Source organism: Panthera onca, chromosome D2, assembly GCF_046562875.1.
Source record: "Panthera onca isolate mPanOnc1 chromosome D2, mPanOnc1 haplotype 2, whole genome shotgun sequence".
NCBI lineage: Eukaryota > Metazoa > Chordata > Mammalia > Carnivora > Felidae > Panthera > Panthera onca.
This window is the reverse complement of record NC_138349.1, coordinates 66057736-66078479: the sequence shown is the minus strand read 5'-3', so window position 1 is coordinate 66078479 and position 20744 is coordinate 66057736. Positions and strand designations below refer to the sequence as shown.

Genomic DNA, 20744 nt, shown 5'->3' with positions numbered 1-20744 from the left:
CATTTCACATCCATGTACCTACTTTTAGCACAATTCCTAACCTTAACTACATCAAGTTTTTCACAGTAAGTTTTAAAATCGATAATTTTCCTGTTAAAATCTCAGCCTTCCTCTGAAATACATTCTAGAGATGTGTAATCATTAACTGTACACAATATACATCCTAACCACTTTAGAAAACTGGGGGAGCCAGTTCAACAAGGTAAAAAGTTGAAATTGCAACCATCTTTCAAACAATTTAAAGGTGAAAAATAGCACCTTAGCTAATCTCTTCATAACCTTTAACCCCAAATGAAAGGAAATTTTACTGGGACGATAAGAGAGAAATATAAAGAGGTGACCAGCATGAGAAGAGTTCAGAAAGCTGTCAACACTTTTTTGGTTTGGCAAATTAATGAATGAGTGCATCACCCAGGGCATCACAATGCCCCTTCTGTTATCCTTGTCACACCCAGCTCAGCACCCCAGACATGCACACACACCGTACTGAACAGCAAGACTAAACAAACCGCTTTTCCGCTTCAAGTTTGTCCATCCTTTTCCAGAGACGATTAACTAGTGCTTCTTGTTCTTGTTCCAAAGTATTTTCAAGGTCGATCTTCTCTCGTCTCAACTAAAGGAAGGGAAAAAGTTTTACTGAGAATAGTAGGCCATTTAAACCTTGTTAATGAGGTTTTTTGATTGGACCATTAGGACTCCCTCGCTTGGAGAAATCTGCAAAGAAATGGCCAGTTTCCTGGCACAGACACATTAAGCGCATCTAGTTCTTAAATTTCAACTAGGAATACTGAGACAGGTTCACTCTTTGATGTGAATGCTTCATTGCCCTCTGGTACATGAATCACACTGCTTGTTTCAGCATTTAGTCAAGACACACGAAAATCTTCTTTAAAGAGGGTCTGGGGGAGCTGTGCTTACCACTCACACCAGGATTTATCTGGGTCTGTCCCCCCCAGGTTCTGCATGTAGCTCAATGTTAAACCAGAAAGGTTATATTACCATGTATATAAAGAACTCAAACACCTCAAGACAATTCTACATACTGATTAAAGGATGCACAATACTAGTAACTTCTGAGGAGGTAGGGAAGAGAAAGATCTGATTTGGGGGAAAGTATGCAGCTGCAAAGGAAACCCCCAAATGCACTCTACTCCATGAAAAGAAGCAAACATGGAAAAATTCATTTAATCAATCAATACTGGACAATATGTGAATACTGTGAACAAGGCCACTGGCAGGGAACCAAAAAATCAGAATTTTCTGCTCTTCATGACACTTACATTTTAGTGGGGGCATAGATAGTAAGTGAAATAAGTTATATACTTTGGTGGAGAGCAAAAGAGAGATGAAGAAAAACAAGGCTGGCAAGAGGGATAGAGAGTGCAATGCTAAATTCCACAGCCACAGTAGAGGGAATGTGTTATATCATTCTTACACTTCTCTACATGTTTGAGATATTAAATAATTGTAACAGATTTTTTTTTAAGAGAGAATGGCTATGGTACTGCCCCTGTGCTGTCTCTTCAACCAGTAGCAATTCACTTTTTCAATCACCGAGTCAACAAATTATTTCTGATTGCACAGCTGCAAAGATGTCCTTAGCAGGTCACAGAGACTCCTCATTGATCAGAGGTCCCTGTGTACACAGTAAAATGAGACCAGTACCATGTATAAACCGTAGGCTTTTAAAGCAACCAGAGCAGATCTTATTAACAGTGAATAAACCAAGATCACATGGTCAAATGAAAATACAGCTTAGAAATACCTTCCCTGCATGGGGGTGGGGAGGGTGGTGGGGACTCAGAACAAGTCAGAAGCATTCTGTGCAGTGAAGCTGGGAGCACGCGAATGCACAAATGCTCTTCGGAATGTCAGATACTTTCAACCTGCAGCAACCGGGAGAAACCCTGGAGCAGCTCATGGAACACCTATTAAACTGCGTGATTCTCTGCACTGACCACATGTTTAGCCAAGCTTTGAAGTACAATTTACAGCCATTTTTTTAAAGAAACAAAATTCCAAGGCATTTACCCTGTAAGGATCCTGTTCCCATGTTTAACTAAAAGCATTATAGAGAGTACTTGGCAAGCAAGGAAAATTTCAAGCTAGGAATTGTTTTACCATAGGGATGCCTAGTAAACTTATACCAAATTGCTTTTAATTTTAGAGTAATCATGCATAATGCTAATCAATAACTCTGAAAAGCAAAATCAAGACAAAGCTGTCTCTACCCGTGTACAACTTACTAAGCATGTGGCTGTGAGCAGATCCTTATCCACTAAATGAGAAGCCTGGCCTACCTGACCTGTGTGGTCCCCTCCAGGACTAGCCACTATCATTCTCTGTGAGGCTTAAGATGGCAGCTGTCTTCAGTCTGAGCCAGTTCAGCTCCAGACCCTTAGAGATGGGGGGAGCAAGAGAACCATCTAAGGCCATCCTTTCATTTCAGCGCCAAGGGACCACTGCCCTGGGAGATCGTGTGACTCTGGCAAAGCGATATCACCAGGATAGGAGTGGGAGCAGTCACCACGGTGGCCAAAAGAACTGGGTCCTGTCCAACCCTCAACTATGGGGATCCTGAAGGGAAAGTAGGATTTAGGGTAAGTTATTCTGATTTGCGAGCCAACAATTCTTGGGAGCAGCAGAGCAGAGGGTAGTTTAGGAGTCTGACACGATGCCGACACAGGTAAGAGAGCGGGAGAAACAAGCAGAAAAGGTACGTGAGTCTCAGGTTCTTTTCAGCACCTACTGGTTGAGCTACAAGTTATCAATTTACTGCCTTCAGTGAACCAAGGCTTCCTGTGAAAGCTGGGTTTGCTGTACCAATGCTCTATGAACTTACTTCCACGAAGCAGACGACACAGGAGGCCGCAGCTCAACGGCTCAGACGCAGGGGTTTCATTACACAGGCGGGCAGTGCTGTAGGAGTCCACATTATCTTTAAGCCTTAGAAAGGGTAGGGTCTTTCAGGGTTTTTTCAGTTTTAAAAAAATCTCAACTTTTCAATAAATGAATTATGAATGAATGAATGCTTTTAAAAAATTAAAAATCTCAACTTTTCTGCATTGCTGAGGAGCTCTGACACTAAAGGGCAAAGAAGTTAGAGGAAATGATATTATCATGATTAATTATGATTATGATTAATACTCTCTTAAGTTCTGGATCAGAGTTGCCCTTCCACCTCTTGTCTAATTCCACAACCTATACATCTGGAGCCAGAGCATACATACCAGCTCTGCCGATTCAGACAGAAGTAGATTTTTCCATGCTTGCACTGTCCTGATACCAGACAGTCCTCAAAACTGACAGTGTATGTTGAGTTTACAGAGTAGGAAAGTCAGAGAGTCTTGCCTGAATGGAAACATCGGCCCAGTGACACACTGCTTTCCTTATGCTGGTCTCTAACTGTCATCCTCTCCCCAACTCCTTCCTAGTAATACCTGAGGGCTTTTTACATTCAGTGTTCGTACAACAGGCGCCCATTCATCTATCGCCAACATCAAATTCTCGGGCAAACCCAAGCCACTCTGACTGCTGATTCTGCGAGCACTCAGCACCAATGGATATCACGGATTTGTATAATACTCATTTGAAAGCCTGCTTTATAATTAAGTCAGTTCAATGGACTGCCAAATTCTTTTCTTCTCTTCAGTAGCTCTCCTTTCCATTGCAAGTTAATTAATGTCAGACCAGGAGTTCTTATTATGTTCCCAAAATAAATATAGAAACTTTAGTGGATAAACTTTGAGTATAATAAATCTAGCTGGCTCATCTGAATTCACAGCCCATCCTATCTGTATCTTCTCAGTGGGCAGATACTGACCCATTACCAAAAAAGCAAAAGGTAGGGGGTGGCCGAGAGATGGCTCCAAACACCATCACACTTCTTTCTCACTGCAGCATTTTCTGATTTAAAGAGAACTGGGACACTGGGGGCAGAGGTATGAGAAAGAAATGGTTAGCCAAAAAGCCTCAGGAGAACTTCGGCCTAACAACCATCGTGTTCAATCCTAGAATCTTGGAAGGTCTTAGTGAACTTTGTTCAATCTATATTAAAAAGTTTTAGTCTAACAATATTATCCTTGTTTCCATGGGAAAATATATTTTGAGCCCCAAACCTATGGCTTAAAAAACAAATTTTGGAAGGCAGCCCATTACAACTAATCCAAGATAATAAAAGAGAGGGAAATGCCCATGAAGTAAGAGCTATCATACAAACAGAACACAGACACACAGTTTGTTACAACATACAGGAGAGGGTAGTTTAGGTGGTGACAATGTAAGGAGAGTACCCCATGTTTAAAAAAGAAATCACAGGGGCGCCTGGGTGGCTCAGTCGGTTAAGTGGCCGACTTCGGCTCAGGTCATGATCTCACAGTCTGTGAGTTCGAGCCTCGCGTCGGGCTCTGTGCTGACAGCTCAGAACCTGGAGCCTGCTTCAGATTCTGTGTCTCCCTCTCTCTCTGACCCTCCCTTGTTCATGCTCTGTCTCTCTCTGTCTCAAAAATAAATAAACATTTAAAAAAATTTTTTTTAAATAAATAAATAAATAAATAAATAAATAAAATAAAAAGGAAATCACAGAGTCCTCGAAGACCTATATTAACCAAACTCTTAGTTGACTAGATTTTTTTTTCCTAAAAGAGAAAGATAAATCCTAAGAAAACAAGTGGGTACTATGGATTAGCACAACAATCCCCCCGAACTTTCCAAGTTAGGTAGTATCTGAAGGCTATTGATAATTTAGCCCAATTGCCAATCAATTTGTTATATAATACCATTATAGATGTTCAAAGTGGTGACCCTGGAGATACAACAGAACCACTTGGGAAAATAACAGTAAATATTCAGAAAATGACTAAATTACAGTAAAAAAAAAAAAACAAAATGTATTTTTTCAATGGCTGAATGTTTGTGTCCCCCCCCCCCCCCCCAAATTCATATGGTAAAGCCTTAACCACCAATGTGATGGTATTTGGAGGTGGGGCCTTTAGGAGGTGATTAGGTTTAGTTGATGTCATGAGGTCATGACCCCCTTGATGATGGGATTCATGTCCTTTCTAGAAGTCAAGAGAGACCCTGAAGCTTGCTGCTGTCTGCTCTCCCCCACATGAGGATACAAGGGGAAGTGGGCAGACTGCAACTTGGAAGAAGGTCCTCATAGGGACTCCATCACACCAGGATCCAGATCCAACTTCCAGAACCATGAGAAATGAGAAACAAAGCCAGTCTATGTTGTTCTAGCAGCCCCAATGGGATAAGACCCTTTTGTTTCTACTACAAGGAATAGAGCCAATAAAAGATCTCATCCCATCCTACTTTGCCAATACATTCGAGTTAATCAAGGTTTTACATAGACATAGGAAAGAACAGGATTCATGAGGGGGCTATTAAAACAGATCAGGGGCAACTCACATTAAAAGAGTTGAGTATAATAATACATCATGGTCCTTACTCTGTGGCAAAGCCTTGTTCGCAAATTAAAGCGACAGACATGGAGTAAAACTTAAAAACACTCTGTTAGTGCCTCTCTTGGTGTCTGTTCAGGCAATCATTGGAATTTTGCTCAGCCCTGACAATGCTCCTCCTAGGTGGAAGATATCTGACCCTTGCCTTCTGAAGAAAAAAAAAAAATTTTTTTTTTTTTTTTAAGAAACCGAACTGCCAATTTTTATTACAGATTTTATTACAGATGAGTTAAGACAGGTGTTCATAAACCACCGAGCCCCCAGGTACCTATCTGATTAACCAAGCTGCAGGCTGGTTTCAAAATTAAAACCAAGTTCTAGGTCATCACCACTGCTAGTGTAATGCAAAGCCAAATAAGAACCGAGGGAAGCTGGTCAGTGAAGAGCAACAAAAAAGGAGAGAAAGGCTGCTCACTTTTAAGTCCAAGAAGTCAAAATCACAAGGGAAAAATCTATGTACATCAGGAATATACTGATAGAGGAAAAAAAGGAAAAAGATGTTAAAAAAAAAACATAAAGAACTATACAGCAAGATAATTAGGGCTGCCCCTTGGGTGAACAGAATATTGGTGATAATTTCTCTTCCTGCCTTTTCCTGCTCCCACCCAATTCTTTAATGAACACTTACTATTTTTGTAACAGAAGAAATTTAAAGATGTCTGATCTTAAAAGTGAAAGTTCCCAGTACAATTTAACAGTACATCCATTAACTGAAGATGATAATTTATATATACAAAATCCAGAATAAGCCAATAAAATCTCAGAGGATAATAGTGAAGTGTCAGCTACTTGAAATACTCTGAGAATTTTCCAGATAACCCAGAGTCAACCTTCTATACTACAGCTTCCAAATATATTTTCTCAAAGACTTCTCCTATAAAAATTAGATTTGTTTTCTGATGAACTGAACTTCAGGACAATATTAATATCGCATCAATATTAACATGTAAAAATGACATTATTTCATCATTTTACCAGTTTAATAAATTTTATTAAAGTTTAAAACTTTTATTCAGTGATGTTGAGAAATGAAGGCCTTTTATGAAAAAAAAAAACACACACAGAATTATTCAGATTCATATGGTTTCTGGACTTAAGTTTTCATCACTTAACCGGGATAATATACAAATTTGCATAGTGGGTAAATAATTCTAGGGGACTTTTAACATAAGTACCATTGATGGAACAGGGTGTACATTCTTTTGCCACATCCAGACTGCAGTGGAGAAGACCTGGGAAAGAAGTCGTAACACAGTGTATGTTGTAGATACAGTATCACATCAGTGGCAACCACCAGTCCATTATCTAAAATAAGCTTAAGAAAATAACATTAGGGAAACTTCTCTTGATATGCTTTATCCAAAATGGAAGTTGCCATGAAAAGTCATTACTGCATCCATCCCACTTCCTTACGCAGAGATGTTGGATTTACTTAGACATTCATTCATTAGCCATGCATGTTTAGCTAAGGAAATGCCCTTTCTAAGTCATCAACCAAATTACTGCTCTGGTCATAAACAGATTTCATGCATCTCAAAATCACAAGCAACGAGAAAGTCTGAGTACAGTACTCTCTGGATGTTATTGCCCTTACTGTAACATACCAATGGACTTCAATTTAACTGGCGAGAGTTTTTACATACATACATGCATGACCAGAAATACACTGTTGGATCATGGGGAGGTATCTCTTTCCTTACACAGGAAACACATTTTGAATTTTTTCCCTGCCACTATGCAACATCATTTGCACCAACTGATCCACATAGCAGGTGTTATCTGATACTTCAAAATAAAGTCTAACAAGATGAAACACAGTGCGTTTTTCTACTTAATTGAAATGAGATCTAGCAAAGAAATTGAGGGATTTTTCCCCCATATCCTGCAGAAAGACTTCCTTATCTGTGTCCCTGACAGAACTCAGAGTTTACTTTCCCAAGTCTGGAGTTGGGACCTCTCAGTTGGCTTCATGACATCCTTGGCTTCATGACATCCTGTTTTCTGGATTACAAATCAACTGAAAAGAGAGCCCACTGATGCTTCCTTTGACTACTGGAGGAGTGCCCCCAGCTTGCTTGCTTTCAAGGCACAAAATTCCACTAATTTTTCAGTTATGCTTTGAGGCTTTTTCCCAGATTTCCCAAATAAGCAGTAGGTAAGACGCTTGTACCCAGGCTTCTCAAGCAACCCAAACACCCTCAAGGATTTGCTACAATCAAATTGCCACCCAGCTAACTTCAGGATTTACTATGATTACGTCTGGCTGTACCCTAATGCATTTTGCATAAATGTGCAGGCACAAGTTATGATGTTTTATTAAAAAATAAAATCAGGGTAGCAAATTGTAATACCCTACAGTTTTTTTTAAAAGAAGAACAAAGAAAAAAAGGGGGAAGATGAAGAAGAAATATGAATAGTAGTTATTTGAGGGGTGGATTGTAATCCAGGTAATGTTTTTATCATTTGTGTACTTCTGTGTCTTCCAATTTTTCTTGAAAGAGCAATAGATTATTTTCATATAAACATTTAATTAAAAACTCCCATGATTTCCATAATTTGAGATTAGCACTTGAAATCAAATTTCAAAGTATGCAGTGGTCACTAAATTTCATCTCTTTAATGGAAGTAAACCCCAAGTAACATGGTTGTTCTTTGGGGGGAAAAACGGCACACAGAAATCAGCAGGTACTACCCAGATTCCTCGCACTGCCAGAATCTGCAAGGGCAGCAGTTAATGTGAATGGAATTCTAATAGAACCCAGTAGGGCCACATTCCCTGTGAATTTTAAAAATACCTTGGCTCCACAGCAACTAAAAAAAGATCAACCAAAGATGCAAAACTGGTTTGTATTTTGAATGAATTATTTTGTATACAAGTAAGTCAGAAAGGCCATCTTGTATCCTTGACTAAGAGCAACTATTCTAAGAGTTGGAAACCTAAAACTTTCCTTTCTTTCTTTCAATTTTTATTTGAGAGAGAGAGAGAGAGAGAGAGAGAGAGAGAGAGAGCGCGCGTGCGCACATGCTCAAGCAGGGGAAGGGGAGAGGGAGACAGAGAATCTTAAGCTGGATCCACATTCAGCATGGAGCCCAATGCAGGGCTCCATCCTATGACCCTGGGATCATGACCTGAACTGAAATCAAGAGTCAGATGCTCAACCGACTGAGCCACCCAGGTGCCCCTCCTTTCTTCCTAATAGAACTTAAAATACACTAAATGTGTCCTTGTTTCACTTAAAAAAAAAAAAAAAAAAAAAAGAACAAAATTAAATCTTGTCCTAAGGATTGAAATGCATCACTCTAAACCCCAGCCTCTGCATTTGCTGGTTACAGATGGTGAGAGACACCAGGATAAGTGGGTGTCACCTCTGCAATGATCCTGTAAGCTGGGGTCTTGTCAAGCCTCTGTAAGCACCTGATGCTGCCAGGCTGAAGGTAACCACTGAGGCCTACAGCTACGTGGTTGCCTCATGCAAAATGCTGACTCTAAAGATAAACTATGCCCTCAAAGACACCAAAGATGCAACTCCTTCTCTTTCCTTGCCCAGTAGCAAAGAGGAAGGATTCAATTTCACATCTTCTTCATGAGCTCTCTTCTCTGTCTCCAGTATCTCTGCTCCACACAGTGCTGACACTCACTTTTTACTGCAAGTCTTCTCTCCCATTGTCTCCTCTCAGTCTCTCCTTCTCCGCAACAAGGCTGGATTTAGATCTATCCAACCACGTGTGTCCATTAACAAATAATTAAACCCGGTGCCAAGGAGCTTTGGGGTGTCTCCCGTGGTTGTAGGGGAAAGGGGGTCGGGGCCACCACAGAGGCCTCACTGCTCCCCTCCACCACAGCCATGCATACAGCATCCCTCTTCACTGGCCTTCCTGGAACAGGAGATCAGACTGCATGAGGCTGGGACCTAACATCATCTTTGTTAGCAGAGTTTGTGCAGAGAGCAGGCACATAACAAAGATGTGCTGAATTAATACAGGATATGTACCATACAAATGTGCACTAACTATAGCATGGGCACAAAAGAAAGCCAAAGGGGCTGGGTCACAAATGACACTTGAGCGCATTCTGACTCATAAATTGAGGAGACAAGGTCAAGGAAGGTGGTGAGACATTTGTGGCTCAAATAATATGCATTCTCATTTTCCTGGAAAATGGGTAGGGTAAAGTACCATAGTAATTAGATGGAAACTTTCATTATTAACAGCAGCAGCTACCATTTTTGGAGAGCTTAATAGATGTGAGTCACCAGGATACGGTGGTGAGGTCAACATTGTGCTTTCCCTCCTTCAATTTATTAGAAAACTTATAGGGAAGAAACACTTCGTATAATTGTTTGCTAGTTGCTGTTTGTGTACCAAGTATTACAAGAGAAATAGTGATCATTATGTAAATACTTTTACAGCAAACGCCCCTAACTGCCTGGAGGAGGAAAGTCAGGTAAGATGAAGGACAATGGGGCAGGCGAGGGAGAAAAGCGGTCCAGGCAGAGGAAACAGATCCATGGAGATGTGGGGGCAAGAAAGCATGGCACACAGCAGAACATGATTTTCAAACTGCAGATCATGAACCATTATTGGATTGTGAAATTAGTCCACTGTGACCTACATTTTGCTAAAAATGAAATGGAATTCAATAGAGAATCAAAAGAAATGTTGTCTTATGGAACTTGTCCCAGTCATATATACGGGTACAAAAACATCAGTGTACTGGGTTGCCATGTTAACTTATCTCTTGCTGTGCAGTCCACACTGGAAGGATTCTGAGTGGAGGAATGAAGAACTTCAATATGCATGTAGTGTGAGGAAGGGCAGGATGCAACATTAATCCCCTCAACACACCTAGGAATTAGGTACTAATGTCTATTTCACAAAAGAGCTCAATTGCTTGCCTGAAGGCATACAGTTTATTCAGATGGAAGGAAGATTTGAACCAAGGTGAGAGTTTCCCTAAGAACTACATGGGATACGATGTTTATAAACGGATGCTAATGAGGGGTGCCTGGCTGGCTCAGTCAGAAGAGCAAGCAATTCTTCATCTCAAGGTCGTGAGTTCGAGCCCCATACCGGTTGAAGACATGACTTAAATAAACTTTAATACAGATAGATTAAAAAAATGGATCCTAATGAATGAAATTGCCATCCAATTCTGAATACAGTTTTAGACAAACAGTGTCTTTGCTTTGGGAACAGGATATAGCTCAGATAAAAGATGATGGACCAAATTCCAGAAGTAACAGAGAAAACTATACTCACTATGCCAGCTAGAGAAAAGAAAAAGAGTAAGGCATCTGGTACCTGGCAGGCAATCCTGTTCACGAGGTAAATGTTAGCTGAATTATGGGACTAATTCTCCATTAACTTATTCCACTTTTTTCTGTTGTACTACCTAACAATGATTAAGTATCTAGTGCACCTGCTTATGGCCACTATTTTCTTCTTTCCCATAGTTTTCCATGCCAAGTGCACAGAGGGCCCTCCAGAGCTGCTGAGTTGAACTTCACTTAATAAATAGGCTAGTGTGGACTACCTTTTGATGCTAGTTATCTTTCTCCAGAGAAATAATAAAAACTCTTCCTGGTTGGCAGAAAACATTCAAGATTAAGATATCTTGACACTAAAAGAATATTCCAAGTTCTAGATATTCTTACTGTCTCCTAAGAAAATGTGAATTCCAAATAAGAGACAAACAATGACCATGTTTAAACAAAAATTCTCAAATAAGGGTTTGCAGGCAGTGACCACCAGTTAAAAAAACAAAATGAAACAAAACATAAAAGACTAAAGTCATGTTGACCAGACTAATCCTAGTCTACAGTGAGGATCCCCTGGCATGTGAGTTGCAAATGATATATGTGATAAGGGAATTGTACCTAGAATATATAAGGAACTCTTAGAATTCAATAATAAAATGATCCTGAATGGGCATTTTTCTCAAAGATATAAAAAATAGCCAATTAGCACATGAAAAGATTCTCAAAATCATTAGTCACCAGGGAAATACAAAACCACAATGAGATACCAGTTCACATTTACCAGGATGCTATAATCAATATGGCACAGCCACTTTGAAAAACAGTCTAGCACTCTCCCCAAAAGGTAAACATGGAGTTACCATGTAATCCAGCAAGTCCACTCCTAGGTATATGCCCAAGAAAAATGAAAACATATATCCACATGAAAAACTGTACGTGAATGTTCACAGCCGCATTATTCCTAATAACCAAAAGATGGAAACAACCCAAAATGTCCATCAAATGATGAACACATACACAAAATAGGATATATCCACACAGTGAAACATTATTCAATCAGGAAAAGGAGTCAAGTGCCGATACATGCTATAACATGGATACAAGCCTTTTATTAAATGAAAGAAGCCACTCACAAAAGATGACATACTATATATGATTTCATTTTTATTGAGTATCCAGCATGAGCAAATACAGAGTAGTGGCTGCTTAAAGGGAATGGGAAATTCAGAGTGACAGCTGAAGGGTACAGGGTTTCTTTTTGAGGTAATGAAAATGCTCTAAAATTGTTTGCGGTTTTGGCTACACAACTCTGAATATACTAAAAGCCAATGAGTTGTACATTTTAAATGGATGATTTTTATGGTATGTGAATCATATCTCAATAAAGCCACTACCACCACTACTACCCACCCCCGAAAAGTGAACTAAGATATTAAGCAGAAGAACCAGGTTCACATCCAGTTCCTCTTGAATCCAGTATCCAGGCCCTGAACACTATACTGTACCTCCTTCCAAAACACAAATGACAGTTACCTGGCCAAATCTACACTTAAACTCTTCCAGCAAAGCAGTGGTATACCATAAGACACATGGGATAATTGCCTTCAAATAGCTTACAGTTTAAAAACTATGTTTATTGTCAGAAGAGCAAAGCCATGTACTACATATAAATCTATATAATACATAATATAGTACATGCCTTTGCTCTTCTGATAACCTATGATACAGAATATATTCTATAACAGAGACTGTGACATATAGTATATCATATGGATGATAATCCTAAGAGAGGATCAGATCACATTCATAGAAACAGAGATTTATTTCTACTGGAGGGGAAAAAACTGCTCCCGCCTAAGCATTGACTAAAATTATTTGTAGCTAAACAAAATACAGCAAAAGATCCCCAACATTTAATCATCCTGGACATACTAAAACAAAGCAGGGGTCGGGGTGGGGGCAGTTTCTCATCTTAATTAAATCAGGACCTTGAGGGGCCCCTGGGTGGCTCCGTCGGTTAAGTGTCCGACTATGGCTCAGGTCATGATCTCATCCTTTGTGGGTTTGAACCCCGTGTGGGGCTCTGTGCTGAAAGCTCAGAGCCTGGAGCCTGCTTCTGATTCTGTGTCTCCCTCTCTCCCTGCCCCTTCCCACTCGTGTGCACGCATGTACGCACTCTCTCTCAAAAATAAGTAAACACTTAAAGATGTTAAATAGAAACTTTACATCCCAGATCTGAGGCTTATTTTCAGGATAGGGCTTTACAATGCATATATTCCATTGTGGAAATCCATTTCTTAATTGTTGAGGTCTGAAATAACCCTAAATGTGTATTAAGTCATTAACCTGGCAAGAATGTATGCCTTGGAATCATTTTAAAGGGTTTCCATTATGAAAGTCGCTGGAGCCCTTAGACAGTACAACAACTCGTTCTCTCTCTCCCATAGACAAGAAGACCAAACTGTCCTCTCTCTGATGCCAGACCACTACCTCCACCTTGTGGCCACACTAAACCCTGGATCACAGCCCCTGTCCCACAGACTCCTTAAGAACTTCTGCAAATACAAGAAAGAAGCCATTACACTCAGCCATCACCATGAACGCTGTGACCAAATGAAGTTCTCACAATACAAAGCACTGAGAATTTCACTTGGTCAGCTCTTGATGAACAAGTATCAGTAACAAGTATTTGGTGTGTCAGAGACCTTCAACAAGAATCTTCAAAGCTTTAACTTGAACGGAACTGGTTGTCCCCTATCCTAGGAATTAAACAGGTGAACTCTGGAACAAAATGTTTTCCAACAGCATGTGGATTTTTCCAAATTTAGATACTGCATCTGAATTCCAAAGATGAATGGTAAATATAGATTACTCTGGATGTATATCAAATAGCCAACCTTTGAAAATAGACCTTTTTTTTCTTTTACCTGGAAGGGATAGAAAAATGTTTTTAGGACCATTATTCACAATCTTAGAAAACCCAGTGACATCCCTTTCTTTTGATACAGGGAGATACAAGAATAACACAGAAAACAAAAGTCAGTTAGATGAGTTTAAAGCCAACCTGGACTTCTTCCCAAACCTGACATTCCCATCACCATTTCGTTCTCAGGTAAAATAATGGAACTAGAACGGCCCTGGGTAGATTTCACAATCAGTCAGCATGAACTAAGATACAGAGAAAGACCCTAAAGTCGGGATAAATCAGACAACTTTGCATGAAAGGCTTAGCCAAACCGTCAAACTGACAATCAGGATTGAAATTACAAAGAGCTAAAAGACCTTCGTCAATACACTGAATTTTACATGGAAACCACATCGCTGTACAGTATGGTCAGCTTCTTATAATTAGCTTAGGGAAAGTAAAATTTCAGGACATTCGATTGGGGCAAAAGCATTAGGGAGCATCTAGACTAGGGATAACAGGTACTTTTGTCAACATACTAACGCAGATGGGCTGACAATGGCTGCCCACAGTTCTGTGTGTTGAAGGAGCACAAGACCCAGTCTGGACTCCCAAGGCGAGGACCCGGCTCAAACACCAACATGTGCAGAGGGCAGTGGACAAAGGGATTGTACACTATGACTTGCCACCTTTTGTACCTGGTTAAGCTCGCCATTCCTGATTTTAGTTTGCCCTTCTCTGTTTACAAATGGAAAAGCTGGGCCCAGAGAAGGTAATGCAAGGTCATACAACTAATGAGAGGCTGAGTCAGGATAAGCAACCAAATCTATGCCTCCATATCTGTACCAACAAATCACATTGGGAAAAGATAGTGTTCATATCATATTGCTAATAATTCAAAGAAGAAAAATGCTAATTGCCTCTTCTCAAGAATCCCTGAAAAAAAAGTTTTAGTTCCACAGCAACACTGTCTCAGGAACTTTCACACAATCTATCCTGTGGTTAAAAACACATTGTTCCCCCTTTGTAAAAGGAACCTAACATTTCCTACCTGTAAGTCAGTACATCACAGTATATCTCCAGAAACTTTATTAATTGCAGTTAAAAAAAGAGAAAGTGTGAGACAGAGAGAGCAGGTGCTCCACAGACTTGTCAATCTTACTACAAAAATGAAGTCTCCACTGTGGGAAGAAACAGCTGAAAAATATTTTTCACTCACATGCCCCAGGGTATCTGAGGCCAAAAATAATAAGGTGAGGGAGAATAATATGAGGAAAAAAGTGTATTGAGAAAACTATAGATTCTTACCTGCTCTAATGTAAGCTGCTTCGAAATGGTATCATTCTCCAGTTTTTTAATTTTCTTCATCAGTTTGTTGACCTGGAATTCCTGCTCTTGTTCGAGATGCTGTTCTAGTTCGGCTTTCTCATGCTGCAACTGGAAAATGGAAAAATCACAGACATGGGAATTGAGACACTCAAAAGCCACGGAAACACCGGCTCCATAAGCTGATTACACCGAGTAAGAAGTATCATCACAGAAGCTACAATCCTCATTTCTGCTGACACCCAAGTGCACACCTAGTGTGTAACCTGCTCCGAGGGTCCTCTAATTCACAACCACAAGTTAGAGTCCACGTACATAAGCTCCTGGCCTGAGCCAAAAGGCCACAAGTGACAGGGCAAATACACCTGAGCATCAAACCATGATTAAATACAGATTGTTTAGTTTTTAAAAACATAGAAGTTGTTGCCTCTGTAGAGAGGAATTGGGAAGCTAGGGATGAGGTAAGGATGGAAACTTCAAATATAAAACTAACGTTTTCAAAAAATATCCCTATTCAAACACACACACACACACACACCCTTCAGTACTTTTCAAACTATATACCATAAAAATTATATTAAAAATAGAAATTTTACAGTTTTAATTAAATGAATTAGTTTACTCAGATTTATATGTGTGTAAAGAAGGAAGAGATGTCACAATCACAAAACATATTTAGTAAATTATTCTGAATGCTATGTCTCAATATACTAATAAGCATCCTTTGGCAAAAACCAGTAGAATTAATTATCTTTCTATAATGAGACTGTACATCACACCTCCTACGTCTTTCCTAAAAGCCCAGGAGGGAGGCTTCTTATTTATGCAGGTAAAACATAAGGTTAGGGTTGCCTGTGTGGCTCAGTCGGTTGAGTGTCCAACTCTTGATTTTGGTTCAGGTCATGATCCCAAGGTCATGGGATCAAATCCCATGCAGGGCTCTGCATTAAGACTGATTAAGATATTCTTTCTTTCTTTCTCTCTCTCTCTCTCTCTCTCTGCCCCTCTCCCCCTGCTCACGCTCTCTCTAAAAAAATAAAAGAAACAAAAGATAAGGTTATGGTGTCACTGAAAAGTATTTTTAAAAGGTCCCCCAACCATCAAAACCAAAGGGGAATTGAGGAAATGACAACTGGGGTTCTAATTTCTAACATTCTCAATTGGGAGTGTTCATTCACAGCAGGGGTTGGAGAGAATGACAGCAACAGGGCCCAAGAGAGATTAAGTAAAAGCCATTAAAAACAATGAAACACATGTACTTTTATGTGGGGGTCTAAGAGGACACTGCTGCCTACTTTCACCCTCAAAATCACTTCTTCAGGCAGACACTGTGTACCAGGTTCTTCATATGCATTAGGCAGGCGTGATCACTCCCATTTCCTATGTGACAAAACAGGAGACTGGACCAAGATAATTCAGCTGAAGGCAGTGGAGGCTGGGACCCACATTCTGCTCTGAACCCCAAGCCAGTATTCTCCCACTGGATCCTGAGCAAACCTAGGAGGAATCAGCTTCAGACTCTGCTAGCATCTAGTGCATCTTTAGCGTTTAAAAAGTCAAACGAGGGGCGCCTGGGTGGCGCAGTCGGTTAAGCGTCCGACTTCAGCCAGGTCACGATCTCGCGGTCCGTGAGTTCGAGCCCCGCGTCAGGCTCTGGGCTGATGGCTTGGAGCCTGAAGCCTGTTTCCGATTCTGTGTCTCCCTCTCTCTCTGCCCCTCCCCCGTTCATGCTCTGTCTCTCTCTGTCCCAAAAATAAATAAATAAATTAAAAAAAAAAAAAAAAAAAAAAAAAAGTCAAACGACCCAGGGCGCCTGGGTGGCTTGGTCGGTTGAGCGTCCGACTTCAGCTCAGGTCACGATCTCGCGGTCCGTGAGTTCGAGCCCCGCGTCCGGCTCTGTGCTGACAGCTCAGAGCCTGGAGCCTGTTTCAGATTCTGTGTCTCCCTCTCTCTCTGCCCCTCCCCTGTTCATGCTCTGTCTCTCTCTGTCTCAAAAATAAATAAATGTTAAAAAAAAATTTTTTTTTTTTTTTTTTTTTAAAAAGTCAAACGACCCAACAGAAAACAAGGCGCCACAGACACTTGCCTGGAGGACGCTGTGTCTCTGGGTAAACCCTGCATATGGCATGACAGGCAACCCAAAAAGATTAGCCAGGCCTGAGCAACCTCTATACGGCTGCACCCAACCCTCACCACACCGACACAATTACCACTGCTCTGCAAGCACATACTTGGTTAAAAAAAAGGTTAAAGTCTGACAGTTTTCTAAGCTGGAAATGTTGACGAAACAGATGCTTCTTTCTCCAACTGTTTTTGATGTGCAACTTCAAGAAAAGCTGGTCAACCTTGCAGGAACCCAGGAAAAAAGCAGATGCAAGGAAGCACTTACAGTGACAAGTCTATTTTTAGCTCATTCTTTAAAACTCAGGTTCTGCAGGATCAAGCAGTAATTACAAGAAACAAGAGAAACCAACAGAGAACAAGAAGAGCTCCTGGCACTTCAGACACAAAGACCCTGATGCAACAAGACCACTCACGAGGAAGAAACAGCAAAGCATGCCCATCCCCACCTAACACTTTTACTCTGTAACATACCTGTGTACCCTCCATCTGTAGGTACTACATTAGACGCAGGGGACATCTTGAGTGAAGATGTCACCCTTGCCCTAGAACAGTTTATGACCACCAAGCTTAAATGGTGTCTACTGGTTTTAGAAAAATAAACTTTAGTCTTAAAACCTTTAAACATTCTGCATAGTAGTTTTTACACCAGGTATGTTTTCCTCCAATATGCTTTCAATTGCTGCCATTTTTATTTAAAAGAACCCCCCCTTTTTTTTAGCATTATTCTTCTGCCCTGAGGTAAATTAAAACAATCAAGGATGCAATCTAACATTGAAACATGTCTGGCCCACAAAGCCAGAATGTTAATCTGAGAAAAAGGTAAGGCTGTCATTGGCTTACAGAAAAATATTCCTATTTAGACAGATGGTCTATATTGTCAATATCTGATGAGGTATTTCCTTTAAGAATACAGATTAAACTAGTAATAAAATTCATAAAAGCTCTCCATTTTAAGAGGCTTTTCCCTCTCAAGAGATATCCCCTAAGGAAAATTTGATGGTAAAGCTGTTGTCACCAGAACTCAAGTGAGATCCCTGGGTTACACTAACCCATTTGGGAAAGATCAAGCCATCTTGAGATCTGTCTGCCAAAGATGCCCGTGTTCATCATCCCCCAAAAGATGCGCGTGTTCATCATTCCCCGAAAGTCAGGGCTGGAACAAACAGCTTTGCTACTTGCTTTGTTCTGACATCTCTCAGGTGACAGCCAATTTCGGGGCAGAGCGTGGAGTTTCTGAACAGAGCATTAGAAACAGGAAATAGGTTCTTCCTTGGAACAAAGAAACCACCAATACAAAGAGAAACACACAGATACAGAGACACCCCCTTCAAAGTCATGAGAGTTCAGATGAGCAAGAAGGTGAGAGAGCAGAAAGGGATCTTGAGGAACTAACAACTGCAGAGTCCGCCTGAGGAACATTCAGAAATTGTTGGTTTTTTAACAGATACCATGTAAATCCAAGTCATTCGGCCCCAACGGGGCTTGAACCAACATCCCAAATCCACCTGCCTAGAAGCCACAGCTCATGACACCAAAAACCCTAAAAGGAGCCTCGTTCAGGCTGACACAAGCCAGCTCTCAGAAATAAATTTCCTACGTGTAGGCATAAAATTCAAGGCATGATTTTAAATTTCTAATCAAAGGTCTTAACATTTTATGAGCAACTTTAAATCTTCCAAGAAGGTCAGTGATCCTAAACTAGAGCACAAGTCATTCAAACTGAGAAGTAAACAGTCAAGCAAATTCTATTAATGTGTTTGAAATAAACTCACGTGTGTGCCTTAAATATATCTAAAGCAAAAGGCTTAGGCAGATTAATTTTTTAATCAGAATTTTCTATAAATACACTTTATAAAGTCAATCACAAAGATTATGCAAGGGTTTTATGACTGTGCAATATAGTTAACATTAATTTAAAAAAGTGTAGAATGGAAATTATATTATGTAACAAATGATCCACTGGCAGCACATTTTCAATGGAATTAGGGCTATATGAATAAGTTTGCTACTTAGGTTTCACCATCAAAAACAAAACAAAACCAACATAACTGAAAGCCATAAGCAAAGATACAAACTATAAACCTATGAATTCCTAAGTATTAAAACTTGAGCATTTTGTTACCATATCAACTCATTATATATGAAGCCCTAAAGCAACCTTCCAGCCTGTTAAAAAAGACAAGTATAACATTAATTTGATCTCAAATAGGCTAGGCTTAAGCATCATTCGATCACTCACAACTGCTATCTTACAATTTATAAAGACTTTCTGGAGCCACTTCTGTGAACCAGGCCTCCCTCTTGTGTAAGAGACTCCAGAATTCTTCACTGCATGACCTTTATTCTGGGTCGAATTCTCACTAGCAAGTAGAAGCACTGCAAACTGTTCACCTAAGAGAACCATCACAGGTGCACATGTAGGTCGGCTGTCGAGCCAAGCCTCCCAGCCGGCATGCGGCAAGTTTGCCAAATCCCAGGCTGGGCGAAGCATGTTTGCGAGTCTGGGTTTGTTGTCCATCTAGCTACTGCCAAGTGAGGCAAGCCTCCAGCCACCAGCCCCAGGACCCAGCTTTCTCAGTGCAATTCAGAATAAACCCAAGATGCTCCCACCTTCTTTGTCACTAGTCCAGGCTAATACTTCTGTGTACTCAACACCCCCATCCCACAGCCAGCATCCTTGGTTTACCGACAACTACCAAAAGCTAGAACTAACTGCACTGGGCCAAGTAAAGGCCACCATAGGACAATAACTGCATGAAGTCATTGGGATGTCAAACACAATTATATTATTCATAGAAGCTTTGCAAAAAAAAGTTCAAAACTAGGTGAAAAGACATTGAGTCTTTTATGAACCAACTTTTTAGCCACTCTATTGAGGAGTGTGAGCAGAAAGCTTCCCGTTTCAAATTCATTATATCACCACTAAATGCCTCTTGGGCCCACACTTATTCCCACCTCCAAACCCCTTCTGTCACTGGTACAATTGTTCTCAATCAACACCTCATATCAGTTACCAGTTGGCATTTAGTCAGCCTCCAGAGCAGCTGTCAAACCACCCTCTTCTTTGTATGCTCATGGCCCCAATCTAGTTCAAGTCTTTTATTATTCTTCACTGGGCCACTGCCAAAGCCTCCTAATAAATCTCCCCAGATTCAATGTAGATCATCCTGACAGACAAACCCTATTAATACATCAACATTCTGCTCAAAACCCTTCAATGGTTCCCTACTTACCTGCAAAGGTATAACATCATTGGCATGACATTCAAGTCCTTCCATGATCCAATCCTATCCAAGTTTCCCATGCTTTCCTCATGCTATTTCACATTCTGCCCAAGTGACAGTCTAAGGTTCATGAGTATAAATGCCTTCAGGGTCCAGACACCTAACAAAGAATGGATGTGCCAAAAAACAGCACATGGTTGTAACTGTGTTAAAGGCAAAGTTCATGTCTTTTACTCTTACTCTTAAAAGAGTAAAGACTCTTTTACTAAAATAATAAATTTAAAAAACTGAAACCCATGATGCTGGGCAAACACTTCTGGAAACCACTCCAGTCCAGGGGTTGCACACCCCTGCCTCCACAACCCTGGTCGTGCTGTACCCTCTGGTAGAGTGCCTGAATCCCTCCCTCCAACCTATTCAAAGTGAGCGATGGCTCAGA

The 20744-nt window shown here is 40.5% G+C and overlaps 1 protein-coding gene across 2 annotated transcripts in view; it reads right to left on the bottom strand.

Annotated features, from left to right (window-relative positions):
* CCDC6 (coiled-coil domain containing 6) overlaps positions 1-20744 on the bottom strand; it is a 108257-nt gene that overhangs the window by 25023 nt on the left and 62490 nt on the right. For both annotated transcript variants that reach the window (XM_060642739.3, XM_060642738.3), the window contains exons 3-4: positions 14940-15068; positions 510-613 (exon numbers count right to left, since the gene is read on the bottom strand). In XM_060642739.3, the coding sequence (XP_060498722.1) occupies positions 510-613; positions 14940-15068 (233 nt within the window). The remainder of the gene's footprint in view (positions 1-509; positions 614-14939; positions 15069-20744) is intronic.